General features: G+C 37.0%; 1 protein-coding gene across 5 annotated transcripts in view; it reads right to left on the bottom strand.

Moving 5' to 3' along the window:
* Positions 1 to 126: 126 nt before the first annotated feature.
* Positions 127 to 17,576, bottom strand: part of LOC106787361 — a 46,977-nt gene continuing 29,527 nt past the window's right edge. For 3 of the 5 annotated variants that reach the window (XM_014749655.1, XM_014749658.1, XM_014749659.1), the window contains 7 exons: positions 7,063 to 7,380; positions 6,574 to 6,953; positions 6,139 to 6,429; positions 5,295 to 5,745; positions 2,963 to 5,202; positions 2,638 to 2,834; positions 127 to 2,468 (listed from right to left, as the gene is read on the bottom strand). In XM_014749655.1, coding sequence (XP_014605141.1) covers positions 1,358 to 2,468; positions 2,638 to 2,834; positions 2,963 to 5,202; positions 5,295 to 5,745; positions 6,139 to 6,429; positions 6,574 to 6,953; positions 7,063 to 7,380 — 4,988 coding nt within the window. In that variant the 3' untranslated portion in view covers positions 127 to 1,357. The remainder of the gene's footprint in view (positions 2,469 to 2,637; positions 2,835 to 2,962; positions 5,203 to 5,294; positions 5,746 to 6,138; positions 6,430 to 6,573; positions 6,954 to 7,062; positions 7,381 to 17,576) is intronic. The other 2 variants (XM_014749656.1, XM_014749657.1) reach the window with 2 other exon arrangements.

The following is a 17,576-nucleotide window of genomic DNA, read 5'->3' as shown; positions in this document are numbered from 1 at the left end:
TAGACGAGATGATCGAATCATTTATAACATAATAATAATAATAATAGTAATAATAATAATAATAATAATAATAATAATAATAATAATAATAATAATAATAATAATAATAATAATTTTATATGTACACGTACCAATAATGTATGGCAATTGATTGAGTTACAAAATAGAAAAAAGAAAAGAAAATGAATTTCATGATTTACAACACATTATCAATGATCGTTGACATTTTGTAATTTCAGTAAATGTAACAATTGTTGTTTGAAGAAAATAGCTATCCAATTAGTCATTCTTTTTATAATCTTATTTCTCATTTTTACCTTTTCTTTTTTGTTTTCTTTCTTTTCAAATTAAAGGAATTCGTTCTCCAATGATTAACGTTACATATTACTGTTCGAAGGTATCCTTATAAAACTTTGACATTTGCAAATAAATATTTCAAATACCATTGATTGTTTTTCTTACGATGTAAATCATGAAATGAATCTTATTTTTTTTTCTTCTAATTCGTTTGACTCACTCTCCTCTGTCCTTAATAATTATCGCAATTTTACGCATCGTCAAAAAACACGCAAGGACACAATAAAGAAATTGGTTTCTTTTCTTTTGTTTTTTTTTTACTTGCACAATTAAACAAAAAAATATATTTATCGAAATCCTTTGACAGACGATATTATTAATTGTCGTATAAAAAAAAAAGAAAATGTTTCGCCAATTTTTTTTATATTATTTGCAACATCGCCATCTGCAACGAGATGAGAGTAGCAACAATGGGAATGACGTTCGAATTAAAAGAAAAGAAAAGAAAAGAAAAGAAAAGAGAAGAAAAAAAATATATATAATATAATATATAATAATAATATTGAATTTATATAAAAAATGAAACACACGTCGTGTTTCCTCTCTTTGCTAATTTATTTAAAACGCACCCCTGTGTTGTCATTTCGTTACAAAGTATACATTTCATGACAAATTTATATATATATATATATATATAAACAAAAATGAAGGAAAGAGGAAATAAGACAAGAGATGTAAAGAAAAAGAAAAAAAAATTAAGTAGAGTCCTTAATTGATCGCTCACTGATATTTTGAGTAAATTAAAACGAACAAAAGATGGAAGAAAGAAAGAAAGAAAGACATAAAAAATAAGAAAAAGAAGGGCTAATTTTTATCATCCGACAGTGTATGAGTGTGTGTGTGTTTGTGTATGTTTTAACATATGTATGCAATCTATACACGTGTCCTATCCAATTCGTACATGTCGAAAATTATTACGACACCGTCTCGATATCCTAATAAAAGAAGCGTCATGGCGTTTCGACTTGCCCTTAACTAAAAAAGTATTAACAACAGACTATCAATCTTCGTCCGAAAGTGGCTCGTATTGCGCGGAAAGCAAAGGTGCCGGTTCCGGTTGCATCTGTTCGGATTTGGATACGGCAGATGAGACCGAGGTTGGAGGTGGAGGTGCTGGAGGTGGTCCAGTGTGAACACCCAATGCACTGAACGGATAAAAAGTAGTAGTGGGAGCTGGCGGAGCTGGGGTAGCTTGATTAGCTGATTGTTGTTGGGCTTGTTTGTTGGATGTATCGTCGACTATCATTTCGCTGTTAGCAGGACTATCGACGTTCATATTGGATTTATCGTCTTTTTCAACGGTCGATGAATTTCCAGTACCTGACACAGGGTTATTACCGGTAACAACACTACCACTGCCACTATTACCACTACCACTACCACTAATACCACCACCACCACTACCACTACCAGTGCCGCTGTTAACAACTCCCCCAGCAGCACTACCTACTACACCACATGTACCACCGTTACCGACAACACCACCACCGGTGGAACCTCCAGTATTACCACCAACGGTACCACTTGAACCACCTCCACTTCCTCCACCACTACTACCTCCTCCTCCTCCGCCGCTTCCTCCACCGTTTCTTTCTCTTTCTCTTTCTCTTTCTCTTTCTCCTCCTCCGCCTCCCGTTGATCCGGGTTTATCATCTTCGGACGTACGCATCACCTCCACGATTTTATTTTTAACGTAGTCCAGTGGAGATAGGTGTGGTTTGTTAGAGGGTGTACCGGAAGTTGAGGTGGCAGTGCTCGTTTCATAAAAGCGACGCCCGTAATGATTCGTGTTAGCTTCCGGAGGAGAGACCGGTTCGACGGAATGAAACTGTTGCTTCCCCACCGAGGATGAGGATTGTTGTTGTTGTTGCTGTTGTTGCTGCTGCTGCTGCTGTTGTTGCTGTTGTTGCTGCTGTTGTTGTTGCTGCTGCTGCTGCTGCTGCTGTTGTTGTTGTTGTTGTTGTTGTTGTTGCTGCTGCTGCTGCTGTTGTTGCTGCTGCTGTTGGGATTGTTGTTGAGCAACTCGTATTATCTGTCGCTCGTCACCAGTCTTCACGGAATCAGCTTCGTTTCCTTTCCGCAACTTCCATTGTTCCTCCGAAATTTGATATCTATCGTACGAGGGAAACCGTACAGAGACTCTAGTTTTTTATGATTGTTATTATTATTATTATTGTTTCTTTTTTGAATATAACGTTTGCATATTATACAACACAGCAATAATATTTATTTTTTATCCGATTGTATTTCGATAAGTTTTCTTCCAAAGAAGATTCTTACCCAGTATAAGATCTATATGAAGAATGTGGAGGCCCGTAATCCTTAGTTACAATGTGATCGACATGTTCCCCTAGAGTAATAGCCTTGTTTCCACTTCCGCTGCCACTTCCACCACCTGCTCCGCCATTTCCTCTTCCCTCACCGGCTGGACTGTGTACCATGCCATTAGGTTCTGTCTGCGTGTCTAGATGGAATTCCTAGAAATATATTGTACTTTTCTAGTTTTGCACATATACTTTTATGGATAATTATTTAATAATAATTATTACAGGATTAATTTAGTATATATAATTATTATTATTGAATATTTATATTATTGTCTTACTTGGAATAGTCGATCGCCTGGTCGAGTAGGTTGATTATTGGACACTGCACGTCCTCCAGCATTCTCTACGCTTTGATTGATCTGGTGGGTTATAATGGCATCTATCAAACTAGCTGCAGTCAAAGTCGACGAAGTTTCATTTTGTTGTTGATTAGAGGATTGATTTTGTTGACGGGAGGATGATTGCGATTGTTGCTGGGATGGTTGTTGAGATGGTTGTTGGGATGGTTGTTGGGATGGTTGTTGCTGTGGTTGTTGAAGTCTTGAGGATTGTGAAAATCCGCTGCTCAGTAATCTCGAGGATTCCCTGTCTATTTGTTGCTGTTGTTGTTGTTGTTGTTGCTGTTGCTGTTGGTCACGATATAATTGCACCATGTGTCGTCTCTCGGCTTCCAAGCGATGGTGTTGTTGAATGTGCTGTTGCATTTGTTGTTGTTGTTGTTGCTGTTGTTGTTGATGCAAATGTACAAAGTCTCGTTCCCTTTGTTGCATAGCCAAACGATGTTCCACTTGTTGAATTTCTTTCTCCCTTTGTTGTTGATGCATAGCAAGCCTTTCTTGTTGTATCTCCTTTTCTCGTTGCTGAACGCTCAAACGATGCTCCTGATGTTCTTTCTCCCTGTGAGCCGCAGCAGCCGCTGCCATTTGTTGGTGCATATCCTTTTCTCTCTGTTGATGATGAACGGACATGCGATGTTGTTCTGCATGTTGTATCTCTTTTTCCCTTTGCTGTGCCGATAATCTATGATCTACGTGTTGTATTTCTTTCTCACGTTGTTGGATCAAACGGTGTTCCTGTTGAATATCTTTCTCGCGTAGATGATGTTGCTGAACAGCCAAACGTTGTTCCAAATGATATTCATTTTCTGCTCTTTGCAACCTATGTTCCTCTTTTTCACGCAAATGAACCAAATCGCGTTCCCTTTCTCTGTCACGTTGATGATGATGCGCAAGAGCCATTCTGTGTTCAACTTGATGCTGTTGTTGGATCGCCATACGATGTTCTTGCATGCGTATCTCTTGTTCGCGGAATACCCTGTTGTTATCGACGAATCGATCAGCTAACAATCTATCCGCCATTGTTTTTCCTAATCCTTCGTGGCCACCACTGCCCGAAGCAGAATGACTATGGGGATGTGGAACTGGAAGACTCGGTTGTTGCACCGCAACATCTACCAGACTCGAGAACGCTTCTAATCCAGGCGGGGGTGGTGCATAATGTATCGGTTTCTGTGTATTATGCCTCTGTATGACACCTTGACGATTTTGTGTGTGCGTTTGAGGTGGTGGTGTACTGGGAAAGTAAAGTGTGGAAGGTGACTCGTTCTTAGCCGCGGTTTCCGAGGTACCGCTGCTGCCACGACTACGAGCGTGCATTTGTTGGCTGGTTATGTAATCGTTCATGATCAACTGTCTTGAGGACAATTGTTGTTCCATCGTGTAACTAGGTGGTGGTCGACTCGAGTAAGAATTATATTGATTGCTATGAGTTACCACTACAGTGGCTGCCGCTGACTGAACCTGGCCTTGTCCAGGAACGTTTCCAGTAGTCACGGGTGAGTGTCGAATGGTACGATAATCGTACATTGGTGGACGTTTTTCTACCGTGAACGGATGAACCGGTGTACCTTGAGTTATCGAGCCAGCTTCTTTCGGACCTTGACTTCCCGAAGTGTTCACCACCGAACCACCACCACCAGTTGGTACGTTTGCAGTACTCACACCACTACTCGGATTACCAGGAGGTGTCATTTGTCTTAGCAAACCCTCGTAACGTGCACTCGAGACTGGTGTACCATGAGTGATGGATCCACCTTTATGAGTAGCTGTTCCAATGCTGCTTAACTTCGGTGATAATTTTGGAAGAGGTGGTGGTACGGATACTTTGTTCATTTTCGGTGTTAGAGGAGCTTGTGGTCTAGGCGAGGAGGCATAAATCAGAGGACTCTTAGCTCCTCGTCCTTGATCGGGATGAGGGTGCGGATGATAGAAAGAACCAAGAGGTGGTTCCGAACGATAAATTGTTACTGTTGATGGTTTATGAATAGTTTGCATCGTGTGATTGTATTCTTGTTGTTGTCTTGGCTTTTTGATACTCAAGTCGAGGGTACCCTCGGTCTCACGTAATGCCTGTTGTACTTGCATCACGACTAGGCCTTCCTTAGGTAACATATCCGATGATGAACTTTGACTACTAAGCGTTGTAGGTGGACAAGGAGTGATAGTTGCTTGCATTTGACCTACACAAAATAAAATAAAATAATCGTATCAATTGTTATAATCTAAATTTCAAACTTTCGCAATGTTTTATTAATATTTATATCAAACTTACCAATTTGCTGAGGACTCGGTGCAGAACGATGACTGTGATGAGGACCCGATACTACAGAAAGTGTTGCCAAATTTGCCTCTCGGCTTGCCATCGCAGCTTTGATGATACTCTGATTGAAATCACGATTAAAAAGAGGGTGATTATCCAAATGATCCGATTGTAAAATACTCGATATCGTCGGTGTACCGGAATTAACGGGCACCGATAAATCACCGGTACCAGCTGGACTATTCGGATTTCTTTTCAGTTGCATCTCTATCACGCCTAACATGAGATCTTTCACTGTTAGAGGATTGTTATTACTACTCTTAGTTGATGGCGGCGAATGCACTACCGGTGGTGCTTGCGGATGTTGTTGCAATGATGAATTGTTATTGCTGGCAGTAGTCAGTGTCACAACAACACTATTATTGTCCAAATCTGCACCACCCTGACCTTCGTCCGCTGTCTCCTGAAACAATCACCGAACCTCTATCAGACGGCCCTATCTTGTTAAAAGATCATATTTTTCTATCTAATATGTAATCCAGGGTGGATCCAAAGTTTCAACAAAACCCTCTTTTTTTTATGTCAAATTTTTAAAGCAAACTTTGTGTACACATTATAAAATTAACGATAGGATAAAATCTTTTGTATAAATAATTTTTGGTTTCACCCTGTAATAAGCAGCAAAATAAAATAGATAAACAAAACTGATAAAAAACTACTCAAGTTAATATTTTATACAAACTATCGTAAAAAGCGTTTAATACTTTTATATAAAATTTAAAAAAAAAACATTAAATTACAATTGTTTTTTTTTCTCTCTCTATGAAGATCTAAAACAACTTTAGTGCCATCTTACCGTGGCAGAACTATCGTAATCTTCTCTATTGCCCGCCGATACGATAGTACCACTACCACCACCAGCACCACCTCCACTGGCCGAGGATTGCTGAGATGATCCAATGCTAACTGGTGGAATCAAAGAAACAACAGCTATTTCTGTTAGTTTCTCTCCCATTTTAGAATCTATTGATTGTGCAAACGTAATAGGCAATGTTGACGACGTCGAGGATGTTGTTTGTGCTGTTGTACTGCCGGTTACATTGTTAGCTGGACTACCAGCACTTGCCGTGTCACTCGAATCATGCACCTGAATGAATGAATGAATTTAATCAAGATTCAACAACAAAACATCGCGTTTAATTATTTGTTAGTATTATTTGAGATTTTTACACATACAACTGACGAATATATAAAAGATAAAAAAAGAAAAAAAAGAGAAACAAATATTTACAGCTAATTCGTCGCAACTACTCGTACTGCTACCACTTTCTTCTTCATCAGTTAAACACGGTCTTCTTTCTTCGCCCAAAGATTGATAATATTCGGCTACTATTTGATCCAAGCAATACTTTTTCCGATAAGTAAAATAATAATTTTTGCACTGGTGATTAGTTTTTCCCGGAATTTTGTCAGCAACTTTTGACCAATTGGTGCCGTGCTCGCGCAATGCCCTTTTCAATTGATCCAATTCATCATCGGTCCATTGTCTCGTCAAGGAATCTGTACCATCCTCGGAAATGTCTGTACCACCACCGGTTAAATGTGATGCCAATCTTCTTGATATTCGATTGAAACATGCTGAACAACACTTGGTAGTGCTACTGGGTATCTCTGCGAAAAATTTCCAAATTAAATTCAAACTTAATGAATACAACAACAACAACAAATAGAACAAAATATATAATAAATACGTAAATATGTTAGAAAATGATATACTTACGAAATTCTTGAATAATTTGTTCTCTAATTTCAGCTGGTAAGTCAAGCCATTTGGCTGGAAGTGCACGTAATCGTTTAACTCTGGTTTTGGAACTACTATTATTGAGATTAGGACAACCAGGCAATGGACAGGCCGTATAACGTCCTCTAACGGCTTTGCATCTGCAGGTATTACATACTCTTGCACCTGGTGGTACTTGATCCTCCCTTAAACCGTACTGGGAAGCTTGGCTACGTGGTAATGCACGACTCTGGGCGTTTCCTTCAACAACGTCTTGACAAACTGTACATGCGTGAGGTCCTATTTGTCTACCACCTTCTGAAAAACAAAATTTCGAAACAACAAATCAAATGCATTGATTGACAACAACACTGTTACCATTTTTCCAACTATTATAAGTTTTAATCAACTTCTCAAGGGTCTTCTTTTTTTTATATTTCTAAACAGTAAGATTTAAAATAATTACAATGTGTTTCCCAATTATTTAACTGGAAGCTTGGAGAAGAAATAATATATAATTATATCGGACAATTAGTAACAACATCCATATCAAAACACCAGTAATCGAATTTAATGCGTTTCTTTGCTCGTATCTTCGCATTCATTGGGCATAAAGTTGAGTAAATATCGCTAATCATCCTCGGCATACTACGAGGGGTAGAAATTCGAGTAAGGGAGGAGAGGAGAGGACAGGAGAGGAAGAGCAGGAAGAAATATGTGTGTGTGAAGGAAGGAAAGGAAAATGGTAGTGGGAAGAGGGGGAGAAAAAGATAGGCTGGGGGTTGTGGGGGTTGGGTAGATGATAGGGGTAGGTAAAGGTATATGAGTAGGTAGAGAAAAGTAACCGCACGATATCCGAGAGCGAGAAACAGAATAATTACCGAGACTTCGCTGGTTAACTAATTAAGGGTGCCCAATTAAAAAGTTCTTCCTCCCTTCGGTCAGAGCGAGAGCTGAGTAGTTAAAGAGAAGGAGAGAAAAGTCGCCTTGCTAGAGTTGAAAAAGAAGGGGGGGCGGGGGTTGGTAAAAGGAAGAAGAAGAAAAAGAAGAAGAAAAAAAAAACATACATAACCCGGAGCCAGGATTGGAGTCTTTCTGGGGGAAAAAGGAGAAATTTCTTCTCGTGATCGTCAAACAATCAAATAATAAATTCTAATGACTATATTATAATTTATTTTCCTCGTCATATATACTTTGTTCAGTAAAACCCCTATAATTGAGGGACAACTTCAACATCAGGTTTCAATTATTTTACTTTTTTGTTTTTGGAAATGATTAGTTTAATTAAAATATGAACAACAATAATGATCATCAATAATATGTGATCTATGGTCTCAGAAAAATATGTCACAATCCTTTTATTATATTATTTCACCATATAAACATATATAGAGAAGATATTCCATTTGTTGTTAGTGATCATTCTTAATCGTTCCTATATTTCCATCTCTTTTCTAGTTAACTAATGACAAAGTCAATCCCAATTAGCTTAGGGAATACCTGGGGCCTTTTGAAAATCTACTGGTACACCACCCCCTTCCCCAACCCACCAAACACCAACACCAATACCCCACAACAATCTCATCGTTTGAAAATCGACGGCCAGTTTTGAAACGGATTATTGGTCGTACATGAAACGAACGAGGCAACCTACTGAATTATCCTTTCACTCTAGGGAGTAACTGTCAATCATTGTCGTATACTATTATACACACACACATACCCCCACCAACCTAATGGCAATATAGGATTGGGATATGTTGAGATATGAACAGATAGAATCCGAGTATTAACAATCGACATGGATCTGAATTCTGTGTGACGATTCTTCCTATGGCATTTGTATTCCTCCCTCACACCAACCCACCCCATACCCTCATCATTCTTCTCTCTCTGTATGATGATGATGATGATGATGATGATGATGATCATCGTATCCTTCCCTCACCCACCTCCCCAACCCTATTCCTAACTACCCTTCCAGCCATTTCATCCGTCGGTGGTGTGTCATTGCTAATTATGAAGCTAACAATAATTATTAATGCGATTTCCCTTGGATTTGAAAGACGTGACAGATTTAATGGGAAACTAATTGTTCCCTGTGTACGCGGTACAATCCCTAAAAATGTTTGACTATTGGGAGGGGGAGGAAGGAGTGATCGGTTGATTGTTTTATGATGAACTTTTACACACGTTCAATTGATTTTAATATTTACAATTTTTAATTTAATCCTGGTAAAGATATACCATGAGGAATTCAACAGAAAAAAAAAAGAAAAAAGAATATCAGAGGACACACAGTGTTGTGTTGAAACATTTAAGATGTTTTCCTTTCGACAAAGTATTAATATTACTTGTATGTAAAAATAAAAATAAAAAAGAAGATAGGGATGAAAGAGGGTGTTGTTTGTTGGTTGGCCAATGAAAAAGCAAAAAAAGAAGAAGAAGAAGAAGAAAAGGAAGAAGAGAATTACAAGAAAAAGAAAGAGAAAGAGAGCAGAAATGTTTCAGTACAATTTCTGTCGCCAGTTGAGTACAAAAGACAAAGAGATTTTATAAATTGGTATAAGTAATGTGGAACAAAATTATACAAAGTACGCAGAAGAGAAATAGAAAGAGAAAGAGAATGGTAATGCCCAAGAGAGAAAAGGGATGAGTAAAGGGAGGGAGAAAGAGGAAAAGGAGACCAATAGAAGAAAAGGGTCGACATTAACGTTGAGCTTCCTTTTCCTATCTCTTTCTATCTCACCAGAGGAATTATCTCACGGTCGAAGGCCGCGAAACAAAAGCCCCCTCAAACTCGAAAGATGAGAGAAAGAGACATACATAACACATACATACACCTTCCCCAAACCCAACCCCTCACTCATATATATATGTTTGTATATGTATGTGTATACCAGGGATTAAGTATATAGGCATAGTACAGAGTTCGAGTGATAAACCACAGGAAAAAGGAAAAAAATGAAATAAAGGGGGGGGAGGGAATAAAATAAAAAGTAGGAAAGAAAGAAAGAGAAAGATATAGGTATATATATATGTAAAATGTAGCAAACGAGTATGAGACATATTATCCAAGCGCTAATTAAGCCGGCTTGCTGCCGAGAGGACCAAGGGACGCACTTTAAATGTTTCACAAAGGGAACCACTAAAGTTAGAGGAGGTTATACCCTTCTTCTTCATCCTCCAAGCACGCCCCACCCTTCTTCCTCTCCCTCACCTACCATACTCTTTATTATCATCCTGGATCTGTGCTTGCCCGTTCCCATTCCATCAAACCACCACCACCACCCCATCACCATTCTATTTTTTTTCTTCTTCTCTCTTTTAACGTTCCACTTATCTCTAATTCAGTTTAATCTCTTTGACTTCGATTAATAATAATAATAATAATATGCTACAGTCAGGGTCGTTTCTTTCGTTAATTATCGATAAATATATCTATATATTATTTCTTTTGTTTAAATCATCCCTTTTCGATATTATATTATTTTTATTATTGATTTCATTTCTTTATTTTGAGATTTTCTTTTCTTTTATTATAATTTTTTATGAAATCTTTTTGAGATGATACGATGGAGTGTTAGATTTATTTGATGTTAAGATAAATGTATTTTGATATGTTTGTGAAATTATTTCAGAACAAATCTCCTGTTTAGAATTGTTATCTAAATAAATTGATAATTATCTAGATATAATATAATATAATAAATCTGATAGAATTTAATAATTAATCCTCTTAGATTATTATTATCAAATTATGAAGAAACAATAATGATAATTGATTTAATATAAATACAATATCTTAATGTAAACCAATATATTAAACATTTTAATCAAATCTTTTCATAATAATCGAACCACCACATTAAGAATTATTATTAATACATTTAACAAAAAGAAAAGAAAAAAAAACCAACCAACAACAACAGTACCAATCAATTTCACTTTGTAATGCAAGGTGTCTCAGTGACAATTTACGTGAGAATCGGATTCGAAATAATTCTGACCAACAATTAGGAAAAGGGGATATTAGAATAGGGAAGCTTTTGTGTATGTGTGTATATGTATACGTATATGTATAGGGGTGGAAAAGGGGTGGCAGAGAGATATTCTCGAGGCTAATAACCAAACGATTCTAGATACTAAACGAGAACAGGCATTTCCGTTGATCTAGTTTATAAAATATTCTCTTTGATCATTCACTATACATCCTAATACACATGACTATCATATATACACGTGGCGTGTTGGTATATGTATAAGTGCATGTAAGAGAAAATTAACAATAATACAATGAGAACACAAGTTAGACAACAATTTAATATCATCATTGTTCAATTGCCAAGTGGATGATCATAATTAATATGCCTAATTAATAATTCCCATAACTCTCTATTAGATATCTAAATAACGTTTAACAAGTTCCGTGCCTTGTGTACCACCGGTGGTACACGCAGTCATATTTATTGAATCCGCTGAATATCAAATGACCTGAACGACAATTCAAGCAAAAATTGCTTGGCTTGGCATGGGAAATGTGTTAACCCTTTGATAATGCTGCTATGTGGACGCATATATGCGCTCGACAATTTTTCTCTACCTTCCTCTCCCAGCCCCACCACCACCACCACCACCACCTTGGCTTGAGATTATTCTTTTTATTTGTTATTAACTTTGAAAAATTACATGACAAAGTTTTAACAAAGGTGCATTTAGAAAAACATTGGATACGAATAATAATAATAATCAGGAATAAATGATAGATAATAAAACACATGATTTAATAATCGGATGATAGATAGTTCATCTCTCTCTTTCTCTCTTTTTATATTTTCCCTAATCAATCGTCGCGAATGTAGAGAGAAGAAATCAACGATAATTTACGTTTCACCCCTGGATGCGTGAGGAAACAGGGACCGTTTGAAGGAAGCACTTTATATTCGAGGGGGTTTGGGGTTGGGGTTGGAATACAGGAGGAGGTGGAAATGGATGTGTGGGAGTAGGGATTGGGATGAAGGGGGTGGTTGGAAGAGGAATACACTGGTAGAGTTGGTGGGGCAGGGGGTAAGGGGATCGTGCTAACGTCGCTGATTCGCCGGAGGCTATACACCCGTTTTTGTATTTATGTATTTATGAGATTTACGTTTCGCCAGGCTCCGGCAAAAATGATTAAAAGCAAACATCAAGCAGATAGTAGTAGTATTCTTCTCCGAATCGACACAGGCAAGCAAGCAAGCAAGCAAGCAAGCAAGCTAGCAAGCAAGTTAGCAAGCTATCAAGTTACTGCAACAACGGCATCGATACAAATGAAAATGCTGAGGAAGGATCATTGGAAAACATTAATAAGACACTTTAGATCTCCAACCAACTACCCACCCAACCGACCCAAATGATCACCCCAATCATATACGTTAAGTTTTGTTTTTTCTATTTTTGTGTGTGTGTATATGTTTGTATGTGATATTCTCTAACATCAGTTCGGTTGAAATTTGCTCGACAAATACCTCCTATGATTGGGATTAATAATTATTAATCGGTGGGGTATCAATTATATTATAGAATGCCAAAGTCAATTAATTAAGCTGGTTAATTATTAATAATAAATTGAGAGAGAGAGAGAGAGAGGAGGGGTAGGTGTTTATAATTAAGTATAGAGATGAATTATTAGTTTATTACAGGCAACCTAATTAACAGTCAGAGTTAGTTAGCTTATGTTTAGCTAGATTTACTTGGGTATAGGTCAACCCCATGTGATCATTGATGATATCTTGATTGTAAGCATTAAACGGGATCCTGTAAATAGGGGTTGTTCCTGCTCAACCCCCTCTATCTCTCTCTCTCTTTCTGTATTGAGGATGATGGTGGGGATTGGGGATGAGTTGATGGTGGTCGTGGTGGTGGTAGTGGTGTACTCTTGGACCGATCAACTTGCCCCGCCGGATTCTGGTCTGCTTATTGTGCAAACAACATCTGTCAATTGAAGAGGGGTGGTTTCCAAGAGAGAACCCCCGATATATCGTAGAAGGAAGAGAACCCTACCCTCCTCTCGATTACCGACTGAGAAAACAATCGTTTCTATATTATACAACAAGATTTTTAATAATTATGATGAAGACTGATGATGATGTCTCCTGTTTGTTTTTTTTGTTTGTTAAATAATATGATCAATTTTTATTCTAACACATAAAAAGAAAGATAATCAATTCACTCATAGTAAAATATATTGAATTTGGGGAATAAATTTGACTGACGTTTCAAAGAGGGTTAGGAAAAATGTTTTAAATGATTTTTTTATTTGTTTATATTCGTTTTATTTTATCGATCATCCTGTTTTCATTTTTTAAAACACCAAAAAGCGTAGATTTTTCTTACAAATAAATGCATAGAAGAGAGAATTATGTTTGAGGGATCGATCACATCGTTTGTTGATTCGCGTTAAGGGAAAAAAAGATATTTTTCGAATTACTATAAAAACTCGTAGGTGGGGGCAGAAAAAAATATATGAACAATCGAGAATATTGTCGTGTGCGTTGGAATACTAATATATAATCCATATATATATGTTATATAATAAATTATAAAGATATATAATAATTGAGAGATATACATTTCTATAAATTATTGAATTTTCTACTGTGCTACTCTCCCCTCCCTCTTCACCCGCCCCCAAATCTTTCTCTGAACGTTAACACGTTTTTCCTACAATTTCGAGATTCGAAAACGTAGGTATAATTTTATTTTTTTTTCTCCCTCTCTCCCTTCTTTTAAAAATCCCTCCACCCCCTACCTACACCACCACCACCACCACCACCACCAACCACTCGTGGTATTTGCGCGATGCAAATATACATCGCGGAGTGAACCGACCGTCGTTTCATCGGCAACGTTTCGAAAACCCAGGAATAACGATTCGTTTTAACGTAAATTGAAAGAGAGATATGATACGAACAGACGATGATACGATCCAAAAAATGAAAGAAAAAAAAACTCAGTCATCGGTTGGCAAATATTCCTCCTCCTCCTCCTCCTCCTCGTAGTTAAGGTGGTCTTTTATAGGATTTGAACAAATCCCTATAGTATAATATATATATATATCAATAGGATACGTGCATGAATTTTTTTATTTTACCCATACACATAGAGAGACGTCGTGAATCCAAATTATATATGAATTTTCTTTTTAATATTAATGTAAATTAATAATATATATATTTTTTCTCTTGTCAAACGAGTCAATCAACTTTTCCCAGTATTTCTTTGAATTGGTATTGGACGATAGAAAAAAGGGTTGGGGGTGTAGAATCGACCAATTGTAAGACGAAGACGGAAAGAGAGAAGAGAAGAGAAAAAAGATTATTTAAACGAATATAACTACTGCATTAACGAAAATTAACGAATAAAAGTAAATGATTCGTCGTTAAGCTATGCCAAAGAAATATATATATATATACATATATATTAGATAGGAGAAGGATATATTAACCGTACGATGTGCAGCCATACGTGAATAATCCGAGTATTTGCAGAACGAAAACGCGCTCGTGTTCGTGCCGAATTAAACCGTGCGCAGTCTAATGCACAGGGAAACACATAGAATGAATGAATGAGTGAGTGAGTGAGTAAGAGAATGAGATAGAGATAGATAGATAGATAGATAGATAGAGAGATAACTGTGCGCGAGTGCTGTTCCAGGTAGCCAAGGTATTAATTGGGATTAAGTAAATCAAGACGCTAATTAGCTAGTGCCAAGCGCGCGCGGAATTGCAGGCCAACGATGATATCCAACCAACCAACCAGCCCAACCAACCCAACCCAACCAACCCTCCTCTTCTTCCCATTCCCTTTTCCCCACTTCTTCACCATCACCACCACCATTAGCCCCACTAACATCACCACGACCTGCAGTAGCAGCAATACCATCACCAGTACATCACCTACCTCTAGATATATATATATATGACAATCAACCAACACCAATACCAGTTCAACGTTGACTCCTTCACAGCGTGGCACATGGCTTTTACTATCCCTCAGCTTTATTTTGGTTTTACTGTTTTTTATTTACTATACTTAATTTTTGGGCTAATCGTGATAATCAATTCTGATCGTTGAGCACACTTTTATGATTGTTTTTGTTTTTTATCTTTTTTGTTTTAGAACAATTCTAGCCAGCCCCTGATCATTTCACAATCATCACCATCTATTCTTCTTCTTCTTCGTTACGGATTTTTTTGTTCAATATATAAATCTTGCAATTGGTTCTCCTATTGTCATCATCAGTCAGTCAGTCACAGAGTTCATTTTCGAAGAGATTTTCTAAAAAGATTTTATTTTATTTATTACATTAGTGGTCATTTCTTTTGCATTAGAACTGGATTTACAATTAGAATATATATTGCATTTGATAATTTAAAAATTGATTAAATATTCATGGACAAATTGATTTTACCATCCCAATATAAAAAGAAAAGAAAAATTGATTAATTGTTTTCGAATAATATAAAATTAAAAGGATAGAACATATTTGTTAATACTATGAAAGAATATTCTTGAGAATAGTATATTAGTAATAGGTACTGGATTGGAATAACGTACGAGGAATGAACGAGCAAGTGTATTTATTATCTTACAAGGGAAGGTAAAAAAAAAAAGGAAAAAAAAGAAGTAGCAGTAGAAGGAGAAGGGGTGGGTGTAAAGGGGGAATGATAACGTTGAGATAGCAGTTGAAAGCGTGGGAGTGAAGAAGCAAACTCTTGAGAGTGGAAGGAAGGCCGCGCGAGATCCTGGTAATATCGCGGAAAGTGTTTGCTCAGGTTGTCTCGACCGAGCTTGAAGCATTAAACCGACGTCGAGAGGGTTCTTTCATTCTGAGATTCAAGAAGCTGCTGCTACTGCTGGTTATGGTGATGGTAGTTGGTTGTAGTAGTAGTAGTAGTAGTAGCAGTAGTACCCTATTTCTTTTTCCTTTTCTTCTTCTTCTTCTGTTCCTCCTATTTCTTCCTATCAAATATTGTTCTCTCTATTCTTCAACTCACATTTTTAGGATCTCACTATTTCCTTAAGCAAAGATCAAGAACTATGATATGATTTCATCCTAATGTGTCGAAATTTTCATAGTTTTTATTGGGTAATAACCTAATATACCTAGGGATATACTAATATTTTTGGTTAGGTAATGACGTAATGTATCTAGGGATATACTAATATTTTTGGTTAGGTTATGACGTAATGTATCTAGGGATATACTAATATTTTTGGTTAGGTTATGATGTAATGTGTATCTAGAGATATACTAATATTTTTTATTTGGTAATGATATGCCCTACCTAGGGCATATTAGTTTTATCTTTATTCTTTCATTTCTAGAAGTTCATCATTTTCCTGACCAAAAATCGTTCAAGGATTAATTATAACAATGATATGACCCTAACCTCTTGAAATCTTAAAAAACATATCTTATTAGGTAATAATATATTACCTAGGGATATATTAATATTTATTACTAGCAATCGTATAAGAAAAAATTGGTCATACGATTATTAAATATTCAATAATCCTGTCTAATGTTTTTTTTCCATTCCTAAAATACACCACACAAACCTACCTCCTAATAATACAAATCAAAATCAATGAATAAGAAAATAAATAAAAACAATTGACGATGACAAGAACTAGTTAAGGTTTCCATCCCCTAACCTCCAACCCCCAATAATCCCCCCCATCCCCCAATAGAGTACATTCGTTACGAAAGAGTGGATTATAAAGTGGTGATGATAATATTGGTTGTTGTTAATAGTAGTGGTGGTGCTGATGATAAATAAAGGTGGTAATAGTAGTAGTAGTAGTAGTAGTTGGTACGAGGAAGATGGAAAAGGAAACACGTTAGTATGAGAAGGGTAGAAAGAGGAGGAAGAGGAGGGGGTGGGTTTAGCGTCTGTGTTAGCTTCGATTTGAAGCTCTTTGGCCTCCTGGGAAATGTGCGTAATCGTTGTATATCCCGTTCAAAACTCAACCGGCGACGGATTCTCCTCTCTCGTTGGGCAATTCCCGTTTGTTTATGCGCCACCGATGGTTGGTGGTGGTGATAGTAATAGTGATGGTATGGTGGCACAGCAATCATGGCATGCTTTCCCGTCGACGACTTTCCCTATTAGAGGACTGTTTTAGAAATTCTGAGCTCTTTTGTCGGGATACTCTTCTTCTTCTCCTTCTCGTTGTTAGTAAAAATACAAAAAAAGGAAAAAAAAAAAGAAAAAGAAAAGGAAAAAAAATAGAAAGAGAATGAGAAACTTAGGCATCCCGAATGGCATGAACTACTTGTATGTATATATGTGTGTATGTGTAGGTGATTTATACGTTCTACAAAGGAATTATACTTGTCGGCGGTGAGGGGAAGAAAGAAGGAAGGGGAGGGAGGGGCTAGTATAGGAATCCCGATAAAAAATGAACTATTCGTGAATCGTTCCCCCATTCAAATTATTATCCGAGAATAAACTGCAACATATAGTTTT

The sequence above is a fragment of the Polistes canadensis genome, unplaced genomic scaffold, assembly GCF_001313835.1.
Source record: "Polistes canadensis isolate GaletaPanama2010 unplaced genomic scaffold, ASM131383v1 scaffold_99, whole genome shotgun sequence".
Taxonomy (NCBI): Eukaryota; Metazoa; Arthropoda; class Insecta; order Hymenoptera; family Vespidae; genus Polistes; species Polistes canadensis.
The sequence above is the reverse complement of the archived record's forward strand: the minus strand, read 5'-3'. Positions and strand labels throughout refer to the sequence as shown.